The sequence below is a fragment of the Aquarana catesbeiana genome, linkage group LG04 (genome assembly GCF_042186555.1).
Source record: "Aquarana catesbeiana isolate 2022-GZ linkage group LG04, ASM4218655v1, whole genome shotgun sequence".
In the NCBI taxonomy this organism is placed as follows: domain Eukaryota; kingdom Metazoa; phylum Chordata; class Amphibia; order Anura; family Ranidae; genus Aquarana; species Aquarana catesbeiana.
The window spans coordinates 32,606,428-32,633,101 of NC_133327.1; the positions used below are offsets into that span (position 1 = coordinate 32,606,428).

General features: G+C 44.1%; 1 protein-coding gene across 2 annotated transcripts in view; it reads right to left on the reverse strand.

Annotated features, from left to right (window-relative positions):
- Window positions 1-26,674, reverse strand: part of GAREM2 (GRB2 associated regulator of MAPK1 subtype 2) — a 156,057-nt gene that overhangs the window by 70,943 nt on the left and 58,440 nt on the right. Inside the window, exon 1 of one of the 2 annotated variants that reach the window (XM_073624968.1) lies at window positions 9,413-9,725. Coding sequence is in view for 1 of the 2 variants with exons in the window: in XM_073624967.1 (XP_073481068.1) it covers window positions 19,123-19,263 (141 nt within the window). In the remaining variant the exon portion in view is untranslated. Of the gene's footprint in view, window positions 1-9,412; window positions 9,726-19,122; window positions 19,264-26,674 lie in introns of those variants that run through there. The other variant, XM_073624967.1, reaches the window with a different exon arrangement.

Below are 26,674 nucleotides of genomic sequence, written 5' to 3' on the forward strand. Positions count from 1 at the left end.
TGATCATTGCTGCAGCAATGACAGAGCTATCACCCTTCCAATCCAGCGATGTGTGGCAAGTGGTAATTAATTGGGGGTCAGTGGTAACAATACCTCCCACATTGGCAGTCAGTGGGAGGAATGCTCCTTACATTGGTGGTCAGTGACAAGAATACTCCTAACATTGGTGGTCAGTGGGAAGAATGCTCCTTACATTGGTAGTTAGTGGAAGGAATGCTCCTTACATTGGTGGTCAGTGGGAAGAATGCCACCCTTATAGACATCACAGTGAAAAATATCATGCTGCTGGCCCTGCTAAGTGGCATTGGACCTGAAACTTTGTAGGCACCATCAGATGAAAGGCCACACAACCACAGCTCAATGAACCCCTGGCAAACTGTAAAGGAACCCTAGAGTTCCTAGTTGAGAATGACTGATCTAAACACTTAACCGTCAACCTAACATTTAAAATATCTGTGACTACATTAAACCCACCTATCCTGACTATAATGACTATAATTCCCCATATTGTAAATGATAAAAAGAAGCCTTGCAATACCTATCCTGTAGACAATTGCTCAAGGCTTCCATGGTGGCCTGTTAGGTAACACAAAGTTTAGGTATTGACAATTGGCTAGGGAAGTTTACCTTTACCAGTAAACCCTAATCAAGCTGTATCATTGGTCACTGGAATCAATAATCTCTTTGGCTAAGCTATTACTGGAATGGCAGACCTGCAGCTCATCCAAAGATCAGAATGTAAACACCTAATGAAACCCTTGTCCAGACAAGCTCTTTAGAATTGACAAGGACAAATGAAAGGTTGAGGTCTTATTGGCTAAAGATTATTGATTAGCTTAAAATTAGAAGAGATGAAGCAAATGCCTATTATGTAAATGTACAATGAAGACTGTTGTTCTCTTGGGAATTGTGGGAGATCAGAGCCAATTAACACAGTGTTGTGAAATCTCCTTCCCACAAATACCCGAGATATTCAAATCAGATATGCAGAAAAGGAGGTTGACTCAACGCTCTGGCACCTACACAAAACTGACATATCAGCTCTGGCTTGATTGACTCTTCACCCAGGTCAAATTTGGCTCAACCCCCTTCCATCTTTATGCTTGAGTTTCTTCCTTTGCTCCTCCTTTGCAAAGAGCTTATTTTTTATTTACAGAGTTCAATAGCTTCACATATGGATGGGTCAGTAAGTATGTATGTGTTTGTATGTATACAGTGCCTTGCAAAAGTATTCCCCCCCCCCCCCCCCCCCCCAGCTTTTTACCGATTTTGTTACATTACAGCCTTTAGTTCAATGTTTTTTTAAACTGAATTATATTTGATGGATCAGAACACAATAGTCTAAGTTGGTGAAGTAAAATTAGAAAAAATGTATACATAAAACTATTTTTCAGAAATAAAAAACTGATAATTGGCACGTGGGTATGTATTTATTTGTATGGAGCCCATAAAAAGCTCTGGTGCAACCAATTACCTTCAGAAGTCACATAATTGGTGAAATGATGTCCACCTGTGTGTAATCTAAGTGTCACATGATCTGTCATTACATATACACACCTCTTTGAAAGGCCCCAGAGGCTGCAAACACCTAAGCAAGAGGCACCACTAACCAAACACTGCCATGAAGACCAAGGAACTCTCCAAACAAGTAAGGGACAATGTTGTTGAGAAGTACAAGTCAGGGTTAGGTTATAAAAAAATATCCAAATCTTTGATGATCCCTAGGAGCACCATCAAATCTATCATTACCAAATTGAAAGAACATGGCACAACAGTAAACCTGCCAAGAGATGGCCGCACACCAAAACTCACGGACCGGGCAAGGAGGGCATTAATCAGAGAGGCAGCACAGAGACCTAAGGTAAGTCTGGAGGAGCTGCAGAGTTCCACAGCAGAGACTGGAGTATCTGTACATAGGACGACAATAAGCCATACGTTCCATAGAGCTGGGCTTTATGGCAGAGTAGCCAGAAGAAAGCCATTACTTTCGGCAAAAAACAAAATGGCACGTTTTGGGTTTGCGAAAAGGCATGTGGGAGACTCCCAAAATGTATGGAGGAAGGTGCTCTGGTCTGATGAGACTAAAATTGAACTTTTTGGCCATCAAAAAAAACCTTATGTCTGGCGAAACATGGTGGTGGCAGCATCATGCTGTGGGGAAATTTTTCACCAGTCGGGACTGGGAAACTGATCAGAGTTAAGGGAAAGATGGATGGTGCTAAATACAGGGATATTCTTGAGCAAAACCTGTACCACTCTGTGTGTGATTTGAGGCTAGGATGGAGGTTCACCTTCCAGCAGGACAATGAACCCAAACACACTGCTAAAGCAACAATTGTGTGTTTTAAGGAGAAACATGTAAATGTGTTGGAACGGCCTAGTCAAAGCCCAGACCTCAATCCAATAGAAAATCTGTGGTCAGACTTAACGATTGCTGTTCACAAGCGCAAACCATCCAACTTGAAGGAGCTGGAGCAATTTTGCAAGGAGGAATGGGCAAAAATCCCAGTGGTAAGATGTGGCAAGCTCATAGAGACTTATCCAAAGCGACTTGGAGCTGTGATAGCCGCAAAAGGTGGCATTACAAAGTATTGACTTTAGGGGGTGAATAGTTATGCACATTGACTTTTTCTGTTATTTTGTCCTATTTGTTGTTTGCTTCACAATAATAAAAAAAAAACATCTTCAAAGTTGTAGGCATGTTCTGTAAATTAAATGATGCAAATCCTCAAACAATCCATGTTAATTCCAGGTTGTGAGGCAACAAAACAAAAAGGCAACAAAACATGAAAAATGCCAATGCAAATGCAAGGCACTGTACATAACAAATAAAATATTACTTGAAGAAGAAACATCCTCAATGCTGCACTTCTCTGAAGTAAAATTGCATTGGATTCAACATCTGTGTTTTATTTAAGAGTTAAGCTGCCTGTGGATGGTGCCAAGTTAGCAGGTGACCATACTGCCCAGATATATTGGGTCTATGGAGGTATGTCAATGTATAAAGCGGTATTTGAAACAGAACTTTGGACTCAGCAGACTCTGGTCCTTAGCTCACTAATGAACATTGTTAGTATACAGAAATCCTACAGTCGGCAGAAGGTGATGTGGTGAATGAGGCCCCAGCGCGGCCTGGCTGCTGAGAAATGTGCAGAGACACAGACCCATTTATCACAGTGAGATGGCTTTATGAATGGAGATGGTAAGTGAGGTTAACACGTTCCACTCTGCAGCTCCTCGCGAGTCGGGCCCAGCTCATCCTGGATACATTTCACATTATTAATTCACGAGGGTGAATCAATGTCACAATGAAAGACTCATTAAGTCTCCACTCAATGGCGATGATCTCAGAGCCCTTAAAATACCAGCGCAGAGCCGCGACCGAGATCCGAGCTAAGTAATCCAGGGGAGAAAACGATGAGTCCACAATTATGATATCAGTGTGGCCTCGTCTTACCCCGTTCTGTGGTTTTGTGGTCAGCTTGGCAACTGGAAGGGGGAGGCAGAGCACTAAATACTACCTGTCTCTCACAAACAATGGCCGAACCAAAATCCTGATAGGCTCAATACACCCAAAAACAGATATTTCACCCTTGGTGGATACCAAGTAGAAAGATGCCTACCAAACCTTTTAGGGACTGAAAAGGAGTATGCCTCCTGCGACAATTACCAGAGGACCCATCATTCCCTCTGGAGTCTTCTTTTGTCTCAAGCTGGTTATACACCCTACTATCAGAATGTACAGCCTCTGCCAAGGAGCAAGGGCCACCCTAAGATAACTAACTATTTAATGTGTATGGATTCAGGCAGGCTCTTGTAGTACAAAATTGTTGCAAGATCTATAGCAGCATTTCTCAAACCTTTGTTAGTCATGGCAGCCTTTAAAAGTATGCAAAATCTTGAGGCACCCCAGTCTAAAATGTAGAAAACATTGTTAATTATCAATATGTAGCAATGGTGGACTACAGTTATAATATTCTGCAATTTCCCCGTCATTCTTCATCTATAGTTATATCCCTCAAGTGTGGGGCGCAAGTGACTGTCATCATATCTGTGAGCCCGACCAAAAGGATTGTGGGACTAGTAGTCTTTCAGACTGACAACTCTGTTGCGTGACATTACATCTGCACTATACATCTTAGGGATCCTTGCTGCAACCTGAGGAGACTTCTGGGAGGAACTCTTCTTCCTGGGCCTTGCCGAGTGCACATCTCTCTGTGACGGGGAGAGAGGCTGCAGCCTACCACGCGGTGATCGAGTGATTCCAACCTGGCCCAGGAGGGCCTAACTCTGCCTGCTGTTTATCAGACATCTACACGGCACCAACCCAGCAGATCGACACTATGGTCGCCCGCATTCAGCAGCTGTGGGTCATCACTTGTCGCTTCACTGAGGGACGTCTCTTCCCGGGTCACTGTCTGCAAGGCGTTTGCAGGTCCGGTCATTGGTGAGAGGCCCATCTTTTGCAATCCTTCCCTGGTTAGTTTATTTGAACACTTGGTACAGACACCTTTACCTTGGGAACACTTTACTGCGCCACTTCAAGGAGTACCACTAGCCTATTTAAGCCATTCGGCTTCCTATCACATAACTGTGCCTTATTGGATATAATCTAATGAGCTCCAACTGCCGGTGAAGTCTATCAGACCTGCACCTTCGACATTGCTGTTGTTACCATTTAAAGGGGCCTATCCCTATGTAGCACAGGGGTTTTCTACCAAAGTTATCATGTTAAGTAATGTATTGTTTCTTAAGTAAGGGTTTGGCTCTCTCTAGTGACCGCTGAAACTTTATCAGGATCTCTCCTTCATTTAAGAGGCAAACAGTCATGCATTGTGGGATATGTAGTTTGATGAGGAAGTGGCTCATGTTGTTAATTCAATATGAGAACTACTGGACCCACAATGCCAAGTCACAGAACAGCCTGCTGGGTAAACAGATAAAAGGAACAGCGCAGCAATCTTTCGACCTCTCTCTGGACGCCATTCAGTACCTGCCAGCAGGAGGTTCATGTGTGTGACCAAAAGACTGCGGCCCTTCACAGCGCAGAGCGGGATCGCCAGCCTCCGAGGGACTTCAGAATACAGCCCTACCAGCTTAGCAAGCGGATCGGTGTGTAGTGCCAGGACATCTGGAAGTTTCCTGCATCCCAGCCATCCAGAGGAGCGGTACAGAGCGGCAGCGCCATCTTTCATCAGACTGAGACATCAAGAGGGGAGACTGGACAGAGCCTCACAGCCTCTGGGTCTGTTGTGGTGAGAGGGCACCTGCCCATTTCAGTAAAGTGCACTATTTGCTGAGTGAGTTATTTACAGACTGCTGGTGTGACTTGTAGTCCCACAGAAGTGATCCTACCTATTTACAGGTCACATATAGCTGAACCCTGGGGTCTGTTATTCCTCATGCTGTAAAGTCAGTACTGCATTACACTCTTACATGAGGCAGGAAGCCACAAGTGCCATATTTCTTCAGTTACACGGTTATCCACGTACCATTTATTCTACAGTTTGCTTTCTCTCTTTACCCTGTTGGATTACAAATACTGCATTTAAACTCCAGGCTAGCTGAAGATATCGGGAGACAAGGAACCCTTATCATTTTCTGCAAAGCATCATGGTTCTTTCTTTGTAGTTTGAACACTGAATTACAACCTAGGGGGAGTCTTTGAGTACAGGTTAAATACTGCATTGTACTGTTGAATGTAAGTAACATTATATTATGATGGTTTGGTGTGTGTGTATTGGGGCTTCAGTGGGAAGGTTTTGGAGCATATTGAACCCCTGTCTCATTGCACACCCATCTGCATATAATCCCTACTGTGATTATTGAACCCACCGTTTCACATATACACTGACTGTTATCTACTGTAATTTATTGTTTCTGATTTATCACATTGTTCATTGTGCTTAATATCCACTTTAGTAAACTTTCTGAGTGGTTAATTGATATTCTGTGTGAGTCTCTATTTACTGCTACAGCTGGTGAAGTGACGGGATCCAGGGCTATGGTAAATATACTTTATGGTTTATCATTACTGTGTTTCTCTCTATTGCCGGGTCCCATACTAATATTACCAAGCAGGTGTGCCAGAGGGGTTGAGGCCATTCTTGGGGTTGAGAGGCAGGGTGCAGAATCAAACATACATTAAGCGGCTCCCTAGGGGGTAGCGCTACACCTATTATTCTGTCTGATCTCTCATTAGGATATAAAGGTTGAATAGGCCAGCCTGGGGTTCCCCTTTAGTGTGTGACTACCTGCATTAGATAGCTAACCCTTTACTGTCCTTACAGAGTCATACTCCAGGTAGTACTTCATTGTACATATATGTATATTATGCTTTTGTGCTGTTGAACTGTTCCTAAGCTGTCTTGTCTGGGAATTCTTCTCCCGAGTCTGGGCTGTTATAAAGAACTTGGTTGACCAATTACCCTCTTTTGTATATAAATACCACATTGCTTACTCCAGTAAAAGCTCAGATAATATAGACCTATTTGACTTGTGTTATGTGTCATTTAAAGGTGCTGTAAAAGATGTCTGAACCCAGAGTGTCAGGTGGGTTGGAATGTTCACAGGGTCATGAGGATGCAGATGAACAGGTAAATCCAAGCAGTCCTCAAGGGGGCCGTGCTACAAATAGTAAACCTGAGCCTGGGACGATGCACACAATTGCCTTGATAAAAATACTTCACAGGGGGATCCCCCATCACATCAATGCCCACCACATCAGAATTACTCTTTCTTGTTAGAAGGCTTGATCATATCAGAGGTCCACCTACACATCCCCTGATCACATCAAAGTTCCCCCCTATTCTTCAGGGGAGCCCTGATCACATCAGATTTCCCCAACACATGGGAGCCCCCATCGAATCAATACCCACCTTTCACATCAGGGGGGTCCACCTGCACATCCCCCGGTTTTTCAAGTGGCTATTCATACAAGTGAAATGTTATTTACAGTATATTGTGTCCTTTACCAAAGATTGACACTTTTTAACTTGATTTGTAATCAATAAATAATTAAATGATCAATATGAACAAGGTACTAATTCAGTGACATGCCTCATACAAAGTCCCATTCCTTCCTCATTTTTTGTCTAAAGTAGGAACAGGTCATCCGTCTGTCAGGGACAGTGCTTAGCATTAGGGAAACGTCCTGGAGGAGTAGTGCAGGGACACTTTATCATTCCTGAAAGCCTTCCCATTTGGGTGCAGATTGGCCAGGCCGCATTCCGTTCCTCGAGACAGATGCTGTTGGCACCTTTAGTCCACCACTCTACTGCTGCTTTGATGTTACAACTTGTGAGTGCTCCCAGTCGGGTTGCCTTCTCACTGGGCCTGTTTGTATTGCTGGATTTCTGTTACAATATTCTTCTGCACCAGGACTCTGTGTGTTTCCTACCGCCGCATCACACTGCACCTACCCACAGGCCTACCTAAACAATCCTTATCAATTTTTGTCCAGTCAGGTCAAGTCATTCTACATGGTTGGAAGATCTAAAGAAGATTGTACAATCAGACTGTAACATGTACAATCAGTTTTAGATGATAGGAAATGTATCTGATTGGAATGAGGACATGCATTTTGTAGAAACAGGAGATAGACTCTGAGGATGGCATGACCAAAATCAAGGGATATAGGATATTTAGGGCAGTTGGTTAGGTCTACATGTTCAAATTTGCTTGAAAAAATTCACATGGCTTTATTTAATACCAAACTTATGTGATTACCATGCCAGGACTGTTGATAAATGAAGGGTTATGGTTAGTGTTAGGGTTAGCTTTTAAGTTAGTGTTAAGGTTTAGGATTAGGGTTCCTCTGTTTCTCAATATCTAACATCTTGTTCCAGGTAATGGGGGGGCATTTTTTGATTGAAGAACAGATCCAGGATAGTTTAAAGGAGCTTTCCTTAAAGTGGCTCCATAATGAGCAAAGTATGTAGGTTGCCATTACTTCTTCTTTGAGAATGTTAGTTCATGGGCTATTATTCTGATGCTTTAAATCTCTGGCCCAGAACAAATATAGAGATAAGGAATTGTAACACTTTTATAAAACTCATTTACCCCATACTTGTTTTGCCAGACACAGCCAGACCACTAGCATTTTTCAAAAGAGGCCCAGCAATGGCAGCTCTCATTTTTTTCTGACAGAGTCACTTAAAAGCCTATTGCACCCTTAATTCCTTTTCCCTGCCCACCATAAATCTTTAACTGGGTCTTAAGGTGGGGGAATGGGACAGACTTGCCAATCACTTGATTGGCTACCACATTAGTCACATGATTTGGAGCCTGCCCCAATAGCACTTTTCCATAACTAGAGGCCGGAAATTGTAGGGAGCCCTCCCTGGCAGCGCTCGACCATAACTAGAGACAGGGACTTGCTGGGAGCCTGCCCCGACAGCACTCGACCATAACTAGAGACCTGTTTGGAACCCTCCCTGGCAGAGCTTGACCATAACTAGAGACCTGGACTTATTGGGACCCCGTCCCAACAGTGCTTGACCATAACTAGAGACCGGGACCTGTTGGGAGCCAGCCCCAACAGTGCTCGACCATAACTAGAGACCGGGACGTGTTGGGAGCCAGCCCCAACAGCGCTCAACTATAACTAGAGACCGGGAACTGTTGAGAGCCTGTCCTGACAGTGCTCAAACATTACTAGAGACCGGGACCTGTTGGGAGCCCGCCACAGCAGCACTTGACCATAACTAGAGACTGGGAACTGTTGGGAGCCCTCCCTGGTAGCACTCGACCATAACTGGAGACCAGGATCTGTTGGAAGCCCTCCTGGACAATGCTTGACCATTACTAAAGTCCAGGACCCGTTGGGAGCCCTCCCTGGCAGAGCTTGACCATAACTAGAGAACAGGACCTGTTGGGAGCCTGCCCCGGCAGTGCTTGACCATAACTAGAGACCGGGACTTGTTGGAAGCCCTCCCAGACAGCGCTCAATCATAACTAAAGACCAGGACCTGTTGGGAGCCCTCCCTGGCAGAGCTTGACCGAAACTAGAGGCTGGGACCTGTGGGGAGCCCGCCCCAACAGCACGTGATGATATTCAGAGACCGGACCTATTGGGAGCCCATTCTGACAGTGCTCAAACATAACTTGAGACCGGGACCGGAACCTGTTGGGAGTCCTACCTGGCAGAGCTCAACCATAACTAGGGACCAAGACCTGTTGGTGACAGTGTGTCACTGTGCTGGGAGCACACAGTGAGCGCACTCTCAGCACAGAAAACTCAGGCGCCATGGATGTTTATGTGCATTTTGTGGGTATTAGGGCCACCCTCCTTGCCCCTGCACCCATGCGTTATGCGGTCAGCACAAGGTTAAAAATCACCTTAATTTAGCCTCTGTCCCCTCCAATGCATTTCGACAAAAATTTCAAACAAAAAATTTCTAAAACGTCTCACTTTTTACAAACTTTCATCAAAGTGGAAACTTCTGATTTCTCTCACCCCTAATTCTGTGAAAGGGCTGGGGTCCTTGGCTCATTTCCCACACTAGATGCATGGAGTTTGTAAGCTCTCTAATATGTTTGAGGACTGTGGGCTTTTTCTTTCCACCATCTACAAAGTTCTGGTATGGAAATTGCTCCAAAATTTAGAATTTTGGACTGCATTCTCCTTAGGGCGACAGACACCGATAAGATGGGATCGATATTCTGAGTTCCATGTGTCAGCGCTCTATAATTTATAAATAAACCATCTGTATCTGTGAATGGAAGTCCATTTGTCCCCTTATCACTTCCACTTATTGAATAAAAATAACGAATGATTAATCGCCTGTCACAAGTTTCCGAGAAACCCTTCACCTTCATTGCACAAGGCTGGAAGTATTGCATCATATGGACGGGTGATGGCAACGGCTGCCATGGCAATAATCTGGTCGGATCTGCCGACTGATGGGAAGTGATAGTGTGATTGACCTATTAGTCACTCAGCATGTGGCCGGATAAAATTACCATGATCAGACGATGACCGGGATTTCATCACTTCTTCAAATCTCAGGCAGTACCTAGAAAGAGCGCTGCTTTTAAAGAGAGACCTCCACCCCACTCATTTGCATTCCTGTCGTATCTTAAAGGTGAACTCCTGGCTTCCCTTCAGTCTTGTACAGTTGTATCGGCTCCTATCCTGGAATGAAATGGCGTACTCTAATTTCACTGCACACTGTGAACTGCTCACAATGTGCATTAGAAGCTGCAGCAAGTCAGAGCCCACCTCATTTCCTGGCTGGAGGCCTTTCCTACCCAACCTGATTGTCCCCGGCCCACCCCTTTCATTCATCGGATTTCAGTTCTTTCAATAATGGAGGTTCAGCATCACATGTGAGTGTTACTGCATGCAAATCCACCCATCCAGGCATTTTGATATTCGCATACCTCCTCCCAAGAGCCAGCCCACTGCTTGGATTAGGGCTGAAGGGAGTAGCGAGGCAGGGTGTTGTGATGTTTGGAGGAAGTTATGGACAGTATCCTGCCAGCCCCTCCCATCAGCCACGATCTACCTGCATTGCATAGAGAAGCACAGAAACACAGTGATGACATCACTGAATCTAAAATAAAGGTATGTAATAAAAACAGAATGGGTTTATTTAAAACATCTTTTTAGCATGTTGATGAGTGGGAAGGAGGAAGCAGGGAAGGCTAAATATAAGCAGAATAATCTTCAGCTTTGAAGTGGTATTATATATCAAAGGTGTAACTAGAACCTTCAGGGCCCCAATGCAAGAAACCATGAAGGGCCCCCCTGGCCCTCCTTCCCACTGATCCCGGGGTCCTTTACTCCCATTGTGGGACCCTTTGTTACGGTCCTGCAGCAGGCCACCTTCCTGTCATCTTGGGGTCCCCCCACAGTGGCGGAGAAAGAAATTACCATCCAGCTAGATCATAAGGGTTTCCACCATCCCTGAAGTCAAAAAATATACCCCCAAGGAAGGTTAATGGGACTTTAACGGCAACCAAGTAGTAAAGGAAAACAGTGGCGGAAGGCCAAAGCACATTTGCAATTGCAACCTTTGTGATCCTGGTAGTTACGCCACTCGTGTCAGTAGTTTTTTATCCTTTTATTTTATTTATTATTTTTTTACCATTTGTTTTTTTTTTTACCATTTTATTTTTTATAATTTTTTATATATTTTTTAGGGCCCCATTGGGGAGCTTTTGGTGAAATATCAGGAGTCTAAACAGACCCCTGATGTCTCAATTTTGAGACAGAGAAAGTGACTAAGGGCAGATTCATTGGTTCCTTTCTCTGCAGCCTCAGCTGCACAGAATGAATGGACAGGAATAGCTCTGTACAGAGCTTCCCGTTCATTCATAAACATGAATGAACATAAACATAGTTTACTATGCCCCAGCTATGAATGAATAAAAAAAAATAAATAAATAAAAAAAAAAATAAACAGAGTCTGCGATCGGTACCGATCACTGACACTATTCATTAGGACAAGGAAGGGGCTGGTAAATGATACATTTACCGGCTCCTTTCCCACTCTCCATCCTGACAGGGGGGAAGGGGGGGACCGGGGGAGGGGGCCAGGTAAGCACACAGGAGCCCGAGGCAGCAGGACAGCTATAGGGAGGGGGCAGGAGTGGCGTGTGGGGGAACCGATTTCCTCCATTTCCCTCCTGCAGCCGCTGAAAGTCTGCAGGAGGGAGAGGAGGAGAATTGGGCATTCAGCGACTACACAATGGAGGGTTCGGTTCCTCTACATGCCACTGCCCCCTCCTCCCTCCTATCCAAGCATTGCATGGATAAGGGCAGCGAGTGGGAGGGTCCCTGCATATTTATAAGTAGTGTCTGGGTGGGACTAACCCATAAAATGGGCATAATTGGCAGTCCCCTTATATTTAGATTCTGCATCCACCAGATCTAAAGCTGGCCATAGATGAGTCGGCCGGTTCAGCAGGGACCGGCTGAGATTCTAACCAATTATGGGCAGGCTGAATGTACCCAAGTCGATTGATGGAACCGACCAGAATGTTGGATTTTCGGCATGCAATTATTGCCAGTGGCTATAGCCGTTACCAATAAGCACAGTGTTCTCCCAGCATGGATGACCCCCCCTCTGTCAGGAGAACACAATAGCCCTGCAGGGGGGATTCCCCCATCAATACTCATTGTGTTGATAGAAGAATCAAGCGATTTCCTTTCCTGCAACCTATGGTTGCAGGAAATCCGTGATTGCAGGAAATAAAATATGGCCAACTATGGCCTGCCTAAGGACTGGTAAGCTAGAAATATATTTTTTTTTTTTTTTAGGTTTAGATAAGCTTTAAAAGAAAGTACAAAGAACCTAATCCTTTATTGTATAAACTACTAGACCCATCAATCCACTATAAAAGGAGATAAACAAAATCAGACATTTTTTAGGTCCAAAATTTCGGTAGTGTACTAGGGTCATATAATGTATAGTAAATATCTCCTAAACGGTGCATGTTTAGGAGATGTTGACACTACCTATAGGTGAGCCTTATTATAGGCATACCTATAGGTAAAACGTAAAGATTGAAGTTTACTTCCTCTTTAAGATTGTTGCACTGGAACTTTATTCACATTAGTTACTGTATATGTATAGCCATTTATGAGTTAAATGATTGAGTTTATTCATTATTTATTGGTAAGAACATAGTTTATTGAATACTAGTAAAGGAGCAGCGCTTGGTTTTCTTTTGACATAGATGTCTGAGGTCCAGCCTTTGTGGCTACCTCCATGTGCACAGTGGAGAAAAAGGTGCAAAGGTAGTGTGTTACTGGCAAGATTACCAGGTGGGAAAAAAAAAAAAAGGCTGAAAAAAAGAAAAAGAATGCAGCCACCACCTCTAAGAACTAGTAAGCTGCAATGTCTTACATTCATGTTTTTAGGTTTAAGCCTTTACTTTGAAGGACACATTTAGCCCCGTACAAGATGGAGTCACTGTTGAGCTGGGCAGGGTGGTATCCTCAGCAGAGCATCCTGGAATTTATTGCACAGATCCCGTCTTCAACAGGAAGTGCTCCCAGAGCGAGCGATAACGAGCAGTAATATGATTTTTATTATGTCACAGCTGGAAGGTCTAATTATTGAAGGCGTGCTCTCTGGCTGCCAGAGAAAGGTTGTAATTAATATGTCACAGAGAGCTGGAGGTTCCTGGAGCAGACAAAGCTTTTGTCACTGTGTGGTTTTCCCATCCAATGAATCAGAAGACAAAAAGAGCTGAACACACTGATCATGATCCGCCGTCTCAGCTATTAATGTCACCAAGCGAGCGGCAAGGTCAAATGAGAGTCACCGGTGAGAAGCCTAGGCTCCAGAAAAAGCAAGATAGGTCCAGCAGGACCCAAAATGATATGTATGGTGGACCAGGGAGAAGAGGTAACATCGAGAGCCCAAGGTTCCAAGAATACCACTCCTGTCCAAGAAACTTTTTTTTAAAAATGTTTGCACGCATATTTAAAAAATATATTTTAGGCCTGAAGATTAATTAAAAGCCCCAAAACATTCTGAAAGTAGACACCCTGGAGAATAAAGTAGCTGTAGTTCCACAGTGCTTGCAGGCTCCATTCATAAATACTGATCTGTGAAGGTGTTTGATAAAGGTATTCTATGATGTCCTTTATGAGGATAATCCTGTAACATGATGATCCTTGCACACAGGATCAAACGAACGTTCTTGAAGCAAGACATTTCAAACAAATTTCTACTAGTGTATAGCCAAGTTTAATGTGTACCTAAACCATACCAATGAAATTGTCTTATTTGCTTAATATACCATTGAAGATGTTTTGTTGTATCCATTTGATAAGTACACAAAAGTGATCTCTGTATCAAGAATGCTGACAGTGGCTTCTTCACGAATGAAGCCTGAAAGCAGTGCTTGCAGGCTCCATTCATAAATACTGATCTGTGGAGGTGTTTGATAAAGATGTTATATGATGGCCCTTATGGAGATAATCCTATAAGATGATGATCCTTGCACACAGGATCAAACCAACATTCTTGAAGCAAAACATTTTGATCAAATTTTTACTAGTGTATTGACAGCTTTAACAAGTACATAAAGCCATACCAATGAAATTCTCTAATTTGCTAAATTGAAGATGTTTTGTTGAATTCATACGATAAGTGCAAAAAAGTGATCTCTGTATCAAAAATGCTGACAGTGGCTTCTTCACGAATGAAGCCTAAAAGCAGTGCTTGCAGGCTCCATTCATAAATACTGATCTATGGAGGTGTTTGATAAAGATGTTATTTGATGTCCCTTATGGGGATAATCCTATAAGATGATGATCCTTGCACACAGGATCAAACCAACATTCTTGAAGCAAAACATTTTGATCAAATTTCTACTAGGGTATAGACAGCTTTAACGAGTACATAAGCCATACCAATGAAATTCTCGAATTTGTTAAATTGAAGGTGTTTTGTTGAATTCATACGATATGTGCAAAAAAGTGATCTCTATATCAAGAATGCTGACAGTGGCTTCTGCATGAATGAAGCCTGCAAGCAGTGCTTTACAGACTCCATTCATAAATACTGATCTGCTCTGGTGTTTGATAAAGATGTTGTAAGATGTCCTTTATGAGGATGATCCTGTAAGAGGAATAGCTTAATCAAAGGATGTATTACCAGACTTCCTGTAAACATGCAGACATGACTATAACAGCAATTTCACAATTTCTCTCGCCTCCAGTGTTAAATCACAAACTGCCCCGTCATCATAAAATAAATTACTGGTCTGCAACAAAACATACCCCTTTAACCATATCGCTGCCAGGTCCGTACGTCGTATGTACCTGACAATGGAGTTTCACACACAATCCGATGGCTGCAGCCAGGATTGTGTGTAAAATTGACAAGAAGACTCCTGCCTGTCAGGTGGAAGCATTTAGGCGGCTGGGGTGCCCCCCAATTGCTTCCACACACCCGGGGGGGGGGGGGATAACCATGTATTTTGGGCTCCGCTTTCCCATCTGCGGGCCTGGGACCTGGGATTCTGGCAGGTGGAGTGGAAGGAGGGGAGCGTCCGCTCTCCTCCCCTTGTTGTTCGTGACCAGGAAAGCGACATGTATGATGTCACTTCCGGGTCACCCTGTCACTTTCCCCGGCTAGCATAGCTGCGAAGAAATGTATTGCAATGCGATCTGCATTGCAATACATTCAGTGGAGCCCAGAGCAGACATGCAGGGTCTTTTAGACCCTGCATGTCTCCTTAAAGAGAACCTGTCACCAAAAAATCATCACATGTTACATACAGTGCATCTAGGAAGGTGTTCACAGCACTTCACTCTTTCCACATTTTGTTATGTTACAGCCTGATTCTAAAATGGAATAAATTCATTATTTTCCTCAAAATTCTACAAATAATACCCCATAATGACAATGTGAAAAAAGTTTGTTTGAAACCTTTGCAAATTTATTAAAAATAAAAAATGAAATAAATCCCATGTGCATAAGTATTCACAGCCTTTGCTCAATACTTTGTTGAAGCACCTTTGGCACCTACAAGCTTGGCACACCTATTTTTAACAGTTTCTCCCATTCTTCTTTGCAGGACCTCTCAAGCTCCATCAAGTTGGATGGGGAGTGTCGGTGCACAGCCATTTTCAGATCTCTCCAGAGATGTTTAATCAGGTTCAAGTCTGGGCACTGGCTGGGCCACTCAAGGACATTCACAGAGTTGTCCCATAGCCACTCCTTTGTTATCTTGGCTGTATGCTTAGGGTGGTTGTTCTGTTTGAAGATGAACCTTCACCCCTGTCTGAGGTCCAGAGCACGCTGGAGCAGGTTTTCATCAAGGATGTCTCTGTACATTGCTGCATTCATCTTTCCCTCATCCCTGACTAGTCTCCCAGTTCCTGCCACTGAAAAACAGCATGATGCTGCCACCACCATGCTTCACTGTAGGAATGAGCGGTGCCTGGTTTCCTCTAGACATGACGCTTGCCATTCAGGCCAAAGAGTTCAATTTTTGTTTCATTAGACCAGAGATGACATTTTGTTTTTCATGGTCTGAGAGTCATTCAGGTGCCTTTTGGCAAACTCCAGGTGGCCTGTCATGTGCCTTTTACTGAGGAGTGGCTTCCGTCTGGCCACTCAACCATACAGGCCTTATTGGTGGAGTGCTGCAGAGATGGTGGTTCTTCTGGAAGGTTCTCCTCACTTCACACATAGAAATGCTGGAGCTCTGTCAAAGAGACCATCGGGTTCTTGGTCACCTCCCTGACTAGGGCCCTTCTCCCTCAATTGCTCAGTTTGGCCGGGCGGCCTGCTCCAGGAAGAGTCTTGGTGGCTCAAAAACTTTTTCCATTTTCAGATGATGGAGGCCACTGTGCTCATTGGGACCTTCAATCCTGCAGAAATGTTTCTGTACCCTTCCCCAGATCTGTGCCTCAATACAATCTTGCCTGAGGTCTACAGACAATTCCATGGACTTCATGGCTTGTGGTCTACAGACAATTCCATGGACTTCATGGCTTGTGCTCTGACATGCACTGTTAACTGTGGGACCTTATATAGACAGGTGTGTGTTATTCCAAATCAAGTCCAATCAACTGAATTTACTACAGGTGGACTCCAATCAAGTTGTAGAAACATCTCATGGATAATCAGTGGAAAAAATATGCACCTGAGCTCAATTTTGAGTGTCATTGCAAATGCTGTGAATACTTATTTACAAGAAGAACGGGAGAAACTGCCCAAAAATAGGTGTACTAAGCTTGTAGCATCATACTCAAAAAGACTTGAGGCTGTAATTGGTGCCAAAGGTGCTTCAATAAAGTTTTGAGCAAAGGCTGTGAATACTTAATGTACATGGGATTTTTTTATTTTTTTAATAAACTTGCAAGGATTTCAAACAAACTTCTTTCATGTTGTCATTATGGGGTATTGTTTGTAAAATTCTGAGGAAAATAATGAATTTAGTCCATTTTGGAATAAGGCTGTAACATAACAAAATGTGGAAAAAGTGAAGCTCTGTGAATACTTTCCGGATGCACTGTATCGCCATGCACGCCAGAGCAAGGGCAATAATTCTAGCACAAGACCTCCCCCCGTAAAACTAAACTGATCACCTATAGGGGGCTTTTGAAGTGTTGCCTATAGAAAATATAGGGTACTGAAGTTTGTCGCCATTTCACGGGCCTCAACAAATTTAAGGTTTGGCATGTTGGGTATCTGTTTATTCGGTGCAACCTCATCTTTTATATTTTACCAACAATTTGGGTAAATTATTGTGCTTGTTTGCCCTAATGTTCACTTTAGTTTGTTTTTTACTAAAATTTTGCATTTCCTAGACCTTTGTGATAATATCAAGAGACATCAAAAACTGGAACTACCACTATTTTGTTCTCTAGGGCAGGGATGGCGAACCTTGGCACCCCAGATGTTTTGAAACTACATTTCCCATGATGCTTGTTGCTCAACTACACTGCAGAGTGCATGAGCATCATGGGAAATGTACTTCCAAAACATCTGGGGTGCCAAGGTTCCCCATCACTGCTCTGAGGTGTCTGCTTTCAGAAAATATATAATGTTTGGGAGTTTTGTGTAATCTTCAGGCCTAAAATGATTTTTAATCGTGTGTAAAAAAAATGCAAAAATGGCTCTGGCAGCGAAAAGGTTAAAGTATAACTCCAGCAAACTTTTTTTTTTTTAATTTTAATTTTGGATCGAGTGTGGAACAAATACATCCTCCATACATTTTTTTTCTGTCTGTATATTGGTGGAAGTAAGGGAAATCTCCCAACTGGGGCCACAGAGAGCAGTAAACCTTGTCCATTCTGTCTAAAACTAAAAGGAAACGTTGCCGCTGGAAATGCACTTTAACCACTTAAGGACCGCCGCACGTCCTTACTTTGAGGAAAATCGTTGTAATGGCAGCAGCTAGCTACCATAACCCCGGTATCCTCTTCTTCGGCCGGCGGTCCGCTTTCAGATAAAAGTGGTCTCTGCGGCGGTTTCGCCGCAAGATCACTTTTATCGGAGGCAGGAGAGGGCCCCCCCCCTCCCAACGTGCTCCGGTGCCCTCTGCCGCTTACCAGAGCTGTCGGCGATCTGATCCTTTCAAATGCTGGATATGGAGACGAGTGAGAGGAAAATGGCCCCCACCCGTCTCCATACCATTGCAGGGCTCAAGTGACGTCAAAACGTCACTTCCGCCCATAGATCTCCAAGGAGTTTTTTTTTTTTTTTTTTTTTTTTTTAAATGAAAAATTTATTTTTTTATTGCATTTTAATGTAAATATGAGATCTGAGGTCTTTTTTACCCCAGATCTCATATATATAAGAGGTCCTGTCATGCTTTTTTTCTATTACAAGGGATGTTTACATTCCTTGTAATAGGAATAAAAATGACACAATTTAACAGTGTAAAAATACAAAAATAAAAGGTAAAATAAATAAGAAAAAATAATTTTTTTTAAACGCGCCCGTCCCGTCGAGCTCGCGTGCAGAAACGAACGCATATGTGAGTAGCGCCCGCATATGAAAACGGTGTTCAAACCACACATGTGAGGTATCGCCGCGATCGGTAGAGCAAGACAAATAATTCTAACCCTAGTCCTCCTCTGTAACTCAAAACATACAACCTGTAGAATTTTTTAAACATTGCCTATGGAGATTTTTAAGGGTAAAAGTTTGTCGTCATTCCACGAGTGGGCGCAATTTACTCGGCGTGACATTATCTTTCACAATATAAAAAAAAAAAAATGGGCTAACTTTACTGTTGTCTTATTTTTTATTTCAAAAAAGAGTTAATTTTTCCAAAAAAAGTGCGCTTGTAAGACTGCTGCGCAAATACGGTGTGACAGAAAGTATTGCAACGACCGCCATTTTATTCTCTAGGGTGTTAGGAAAAAAATGTATACTGTTTGGGAGTTCTAAGTAATTTTCTAGCAAAAAAACCTGTTTTTATCTTGTAAACAACAAATCTCAGAAAGAGGCTCGGTCCTTAAGTGGTTAATATCTCATATAAAATAAGCAAGCATTATATACATCTATAGGTATGTAATTGCTTTCATCCATATAAGAAAAGGAAATTAAAGCTACAAGCTGCGGAGTCATGTAGGTATAAGGAACAGTATGTCAGTCAAGCTATAATTACTATTCAATTTAAGACATCAGATCCTTGCTATACCTGGATACTGGAGTGGGATGTCTATCTTGGGCCCGATGACGTAGTGTCCCTCCTCGAGGCTGTGAGCCGTCACCGTTGTCCACTGTCGGCAGGAATGAATCAGGATGACGTCCTGGTCACTGACCCCCTCCACGTATTCCCCTGCAAGAAAGCATCAATTCATCAATCAATCAGTCTCCTCTATATGTAACATGGGAAAAGAATGAGGAAGATGAACCTATTGTTATCAAGGAATTAATTTATGGAATCCTTGGACAATAATGGTAAACTGCTTCTTTATTATCCTTACCAATAAAGCAGAACTCTGGGAAAAGTAAAGGTTCTCCCTTGCATTCGCCTGCACTGCAAGGGTTAAATGCTGCAAGGGTTAAAACCCATCTTATCATGAACCTCCTATGGCAACACTTCTTATTAATAAAGCATTATAAAAAAATCTTTCTCCAAAACCACAAAATATCGTGGTGGAGAAAATAAATTGGGACTATAAAAGAGGACAAATAACACACAATTAAAAAAATATAAGACACTTTATTATATGATTAAAATATTATATAAACCACAAGAAAGGAGATTTGATGCAGCAAATGCATGGTGATAAACTCAGAGTTGTATGGTGGATCGACGCATTTTGAAATCGAAGCATAAATACCGTGAAACGTGTCGATCCACCATACCGCACTGAGATCAGGGTCGGTGGTGCCACTAGGCAAACTAGGCAGCCGCCTAGGGCGCACTGCTGTCTAGGGCGCCCAGCCACTGGTGTTCCTACTCTCTTCTCTCTGCAGCAAGCAACTAAGTCCCAGCATCAGCAGGCAGCCGCCGCTCCGTTCACACATAGTGTCAGAGGCGCAGCAGCGGCAGAGGACTGTGTCTGTGTCCCGACACCTGAATGATTGGAGGCAAGCAAACATTCGTTGATGGGCACTGGTAGGCTGCATTAATGGGCACTGGTAGGCTGCATTAATGGGCACTGGTAGGCTGCATTGATGGGCGCTGGTAGGCTGCATTGATGGGCACTGGTATGCTGCATTGATGGGTGCTGGTGAGGCTGCATTGATGGGCACTGGTAGGCTGCATTGATGGGCACTGGTAGGCTGCATTGATGGGCACTGGTAGGCTGAATTGATGGGTGCTGGTAGGCTGCATTTTATGGGTGCTAGCGAGGCTGCATTTGATGGGCACTGGTAAGGCTGCATTGATGGGCACTGGTAGGCTGCATTGATGGGCACTGGTAAGCTACACTGATGGGTGCTGGTAGGCTGCATTGATGGGCACTGGTAGGCTGCATTGATGGGTGCTGGTAGGCTGCATTTTATGGGTGCTAGCGAGGCTGCATTTGATGGGCACTGGTAAGGCTGCATTGATGGGCACTGGTGAGGCTGCATTGATGGGCGCTGGTAGGCTGCATTTTATGGGTACTGGTGAGGCTGCATTTAATGGGCACTGGTAAGGCTGCATTGATGGGCGCTGGTGGGCTGCATTTGATGGGCGCTTTATTAAAAAGGTGGGGTATACATAGGCAGGGCAAAGGGGTGCAGTCAGGGGTGGGGACAAGGAAGGGGGCAGCAAAATGAGGTTTCGCCTAGGGTGTCAAAAATCCTTGCACCAGCCCTGTCTGAGATTATAACCTAAAAGAGCATGTAACCCTTCCATGGCAGGCACAGCTCCACTGCAAGGAGGACTTTTCCCAGGAGCAAACTCAAAAAATGAAGAAAATTTCTATGATGTTGGGTTATTTTTGGTGGAAGCGATGTAATTCTTTTTTTTTTTTTGTCAAAAACTATATCCTAGTAATTTTTTTTGTTTTGTGTGCAGTGTACGGGGCATGCATTATGTATACCACCTGCCCATTACTGGGATCTGTAAAATGCCAAGAATTAAGCATGTTGCCAGGACAACGTACAGTAAAACGGATTGCGAGTAACGCGGTTTACGAGTGTTCCGCAATACGAGCTGTTTTTAAAGAAAAACCCAGACTCGGTTTGCAAGCGTTCTCTCGCAAGACGAGCAGGAAGCAGGATTCAAGCCTCTGGGTTGTGCAGTACCGCATTTGGCCAGAGGTGTAGGGGCGCCGCTGACACTCGGAGCCGCTCGGAGACATGCGGAACCGCTCGGAAACACTGTGTTCCCGAGTGCCTCCGAATGTCTCCAAGCGTCTTCGAGTGGTCTCCGCGCTTCTCTGAGTGTTTCTGAGTGTCTCCGGCGCCTCCCCCCCACCTCTGGCCACATGTGGTACTGCATAGACAAGCAGTGGCTGTGGAATGAATTATCTGAGTTTCCATTGATTCCTATGGGGAAACTCGCTTTGATATACGAGTGCTTTGGATTACAAGCATTCTTCTGGAACGGATTATGCTCGTAATCCAAGGTACTACTGTAACTCCAACACGCATGCATAGGAGTTCCATCATTGGTGGCCACCCAAGAGGCAAGACGCTGGAGACAGAGTAGACAATGGAGAAGACGGTGGTAGTAGATGGAGGGGTGAGGGATAATGCTGAATATGTCAGCACTGAAGGAGGGCAAGGGAGCCAATCTGCCATAATGTGCCAGAACAACCCCCCTCCCATCCGCAGGTGGCTGTTTAGTTCCACTTATGCTTTCCATACTGTAAGCTTCATGTGACGTCGGAAGGTGTTGGAGCTTACACACAATTGATGATGTCTTCTTCCTTCTTACATGACACTGTTAGGGCCTGGTGATTGGCTACTAGGACCAAGCCCTGCAACATGGGAGGGGATCACATGCTCCCTCTCACAGGTATTTCCTGCAGATCTCATTGAGGAACAAAGTGGTGGTATTAGGCAGGCTGCATTCTTACCTATCTATTGGCAGCCCTCATTATCTGCTCTTGGCTCCCAGTAGAGGCTCGTGTCCTAGTTGATAAACAGGAAAAATTGCCACTCCTCCCCTGCTCTGCTACCTTCCCAGTTGCTAGACATTGGGAGGCAGCCTATTGCTGGAGGCAGTGCATTAAAACAGAACTTCACTCAACATTACCTATTTTTAAACCTTATGCTGCTACATTAGTAAATAAGTAGGGAACGTCATAGCTCCCAACTGTCCCGGATTTCGAGGGGCTGTCCCTGATTTTTAACAAAGTCCCTCTGTCCCTCTTTCCTTCCCATGTGTCCCTCATTTTGGTCTGATCTATATAGTTGTATATAAAATGTACTACTAAAGTGTTTTCCAGTGCTAAACCTTTCATCCAAATTCTAAATTGCTGCATTTGTAAATTTCTGAAGCCAGTATAAAGCAATAGTACTGGTAAAAAGAAGCACTTGGGGGTTCAACTAATCAATTTTTTTGTATAATTCTCCTTTAAGGAGGCGTGATATGGGTGTGTCCTATGCCTACATACTTTTACTAACAGTTGTCCCTCGTTCCCATCCCAAAAAGTTGGGAGGTGAGGGAAACTTTATTAAATTTACTTGTTTTAAACTTTTTTTTTTTTACATCATCCCTGGCATCTTCAGGAGGGGAGGAGAGGCTTTCTCTGCTAAGCACACCCCCCTGTATGCATGCCTGAGCTAAGGGCAGATGGTTTCCTTGAAGTAAATGCTACATGAATCATCAATCAATCATCTGTATGTAAAAAAACATGCCATTCTTTTTAAAGGAATACACCACTGCGTTACAATCTCTAATTTAGTAAATCATCCATGTACTCCAATTTGGTTGTCAAAAAAGAACCTCAATAAAGTCGAAATATGCAACCAGTGTTTTGTTTTTGTTTTTTATTAAGTGGTAGTTGTACGGAATTTAATACATTAATAATGGTGTCATTGGGTGGGGGTGGTTCTGTATAATTGTGGATGGGCCTGTGTAGGCCCATGTGTATTAAACCAGACCAAGAATTTGTGTCTTTTGCCAGCTGAAGGCTGAGCACCTCTGGTTGTGAACTGGTTAATCTAGATAGAATCTTTTTGAATCCCACACACAGCGCCCAGAGGTAGAGAAATCTGGGACATCTGAGCCTTAAAAAAAAAAGAACTGCAGATTGGTTATTGCTTTATCTCACTATACATGGTTTAGTAACTTGAAGGGACAGTCTATTCAGAATGGATAGGTAGCACTAACCCCGCAACAGCCTATTTGGACCTATTTCTCCCAGTCACAGCATGCACAGCCATTTTCAGCATTGATCCTTTGGCTCAATAATCAGTCTAGAAGTTTATTTTAGGGTTTCTATTGTAAATAGGAACTTGGATAGTCATGAGAGTATGGGATACCCTGAATCTGTAGAACTTGAGGACTGCTAGGCTTCTGGCTGTTCTGTACAAAATACTGGCTGTATTGCACAACCTCAGGCTGCACTGTCATCTCTAGGATGATCTGTACAACTCCTGGCCGGCCTTGTACAACTCCTGGCTGCTTCTCCTCTAGAAGGCTAGACCCTGGAACTCTGCTGCTGGCTGCCAGGCCTCCGAATATTTATGGGCGCTCCATCAACAGTCTGGACACACCTCCCCGGGGATTGGCTGTAGTGCCATAAATATTTAGACTGCCTGTTCTGCTCTCCCTCCCACTATACTTCCAGGGGTAGCAGAACAGCAGCCTGTAAGACACTAAAGAACCCTAAATAATCAACCCCTGCTCCACTAACAAAGGAGCTAACTAAATTTGCCTAGCAGCCTACTTCTCTCTCAGATTCTGGAAATCTTTCCCCACCGTGAGTGCATGCAGAGATCTCAAAGCAAAGCTGTCCCTTGTAAACACAGAACGTTTCTATGTTTACAAGTGGGATCGAGAGCAGAGGGTAAGAGCCAGGGGTGGCGGAATGCGGTTCCGTCATGTTCGGGCTGCAAAACTGTGTGTGAGGGCCACATGACAAGGCCTGGTGGGCTGGTTTCGGCCCACGGGCCTTGTGTTTGACACATGTGTCCTAGACTGAGCCTGTGTTGTCGGTGTGGTTGAAACTGTGTCTGTGAAGGCCTCTTGAGTGCCCTCCCTAGGAAAAGAGAGCCTTGACTGATGGGGGCATGGCCAGGTGCTGGACAAGGGAAACAATTGGATGGAACATGGGGGGTGGGATGGGCCTGAGCTCAGGGAACATGTGCCCCAGGGAATTCTGGGTCTTTCGGAAGAGTCGGATGGAAAAACTGCCCACCCTCCCACCCCTTTTTTCCTCTGTTATGGTATGTAACAGTTTGCTGCGGTTTCTTGACCTTGCCAGCATTTAGAGTTGCTGTAATGGACTATGCCCTTGATGAAAAATTGGAAGTAGGCTGTCTGTCCAGCACTTATGGTAAGAACAGGCCCCACCCCCACTTTTGGAATTGAGTGCTCACAGTACGACTGTGACTGGCACTGGTTAAATGTGTTCAAATGTTACGTGTTGGAATTTAATAAATCTGTGGCCTTGCCCTTTCCAACCTAATGGTTGTAGGTGTCTTATTTAATGGGGTAAAGGGCAAGGGTGGTGGGGGATTTGATCCCATTGTGTTACGTTAATTGGGACCTAGGCCCATAGCCCCTCAGCAGTCTTGGCAGGCAGCCTCTGTACTTGGAAGGGAGACCTTGACATGTTCTCAGCGGCCCCCTTGGGGGTGAGCGCTACAGACAGATAGTGAGTGCCCCTACAAGTGTTTTGGCTAACTATGGGGAAGGAATGGGAGGAGGCCCATTGTGAAGACCATGGCCAGTGGCTGTTGACATACCAAACATGGTGCTTACCATGGAGATTATCTAGTAGGCACTTCCACCTACTCCATATACGCTTTGGCTTTGCTAAATATTGTGATCTATCTACAAAACATGCAAAAATTTAAAAAAACCTTCTCCAAGCAAAACTTTCTTGTAGTGCCCAGAGAGAATCTTTTTTTTTTCCACTAGTAAAGTGATTGGTCACTTTAATGGACATCTTTCTTTCCTGCCACCGGCATTAGGAAGACAAGCTGTCAGGCTCGGGAGATCATCAGTGAGATATAGAGAACACGCAGATACTTGTGATGTTCCCATCAGATCTGGCAGTACAGATAACTTCCTGAGCTCAATTATACTCAGACTGATGTCTGTAGGAAGCAGCCTCTGAACAAGACCTTCTCTCTCATTAAAAGACACAGTGAACTGCAGAATATAGATAGAAGCTCCTGGTCAGATATAAGATAGGCAAGATATATGATAAGTCAAAGAGCCACACCTAAAAAATCTGGAAGCATGATATTTTGAAATTTGTCCTTTATTTTGTTAAAAAAAAAATTGTAAAACATACCAACTCATTTCAGGGGTTCTTGAATGCCCCCTTCTTCAGGACCAGGATAAACATTAAGTGTACACTCCCATAACAAATATGTGTGAGTTCCTTCAGTTCCTTGTTAGTATACACTTAAAGTGGCGTTCCACCCAAAAATGGAACTTCCACTTTAAATGTTTGTGACCCCCTGACATGCCACATTTAGCATGTCATTTTTTGGGGGGGAAGCTCTCACTTCCTCCCCTGGCGCCGGAAGGAAGATCCCCTCTCCCTCCTCCCTCCCTGCAATCTTCTGAGACACGTCATAGGTCCCAGAAGATTGCCCGGGCCTTCACAGCATGCAGTGAGGGTCGCGCTTGCGCAGTGCACGCCAGGCTGTGAAGCCACAGCCGGGCGCCCACAGTTAGAATGCCGGTGCCACGGAGAGGAAGGGGAGAGGAACGGGGCTTCATGCGCCCGCATTGCTGGACCATGGGACAGGCAAGTGTCTGATTATTAAAAGTCAGCAGCTACACTTTATGTAGCTGCTGACTTTTAAATGGGTGGAATTCCGCTTCAACTCCTTGATTACCCCATTAATACAGTGACAGTGTATAATATTACTGATTACTGTATTAGTGTCACTGGTGATGTCAGTGTTAGTTAGTCAGTTCCCACCATGTGTCAGTTAGTGTCAGATTGTCCGTCGCACGATCACAGTCTCACTATAAGTTGACGATCACTGGCATTAGCAGGATAAAAATACTGTATTTATCGGTGTATAACATGCACAGGTGTATAACACGCACCTTAATTTTAAGAGGGAAGTTTCAGGAAAAAAAAATTACATTTTAAATAAAATAATTTGAAGCAAAATAAGGGTCAGTGACAATCTGAAGCCTCACCAGTGCCCATCAATGCGGCCTGATCAGTGCCCATCTGCAGCCTCACCATAGCCCATCAATACATCCTGATCAATGCCCATCTGCAGCCTCACCATAGCCCATCAATGCATCCTGATCAGTGCCCATCTGCAGCCTCAGCGTTGCCCATAAATGCAGCTTGATCAGTGCCCATCTGCAGCCTCACTATTGCCCATTAACGTAGCCTGATCAGTGCCCATCTGCAGCCTCACTATTGCCCATTAACGTAGCCTGATCAGTGCCCATCTGCAGCCTCAGCATTGCCCATAAATGTAGCCTGATCAGTGCCCATCTGCAGCCTCACCATTGCCTATCAATGTAGCCTGATCAGTGCCCATCTGCAACCTCGCCATTGCCCATTAATGCAGCCTGATCAGTGCCCATCTGCAGCCTCACCATTGCCCATTAATGCAGCCTGATCAGTGCCCATCTGCAGCCTCAGCATTGCCCATAA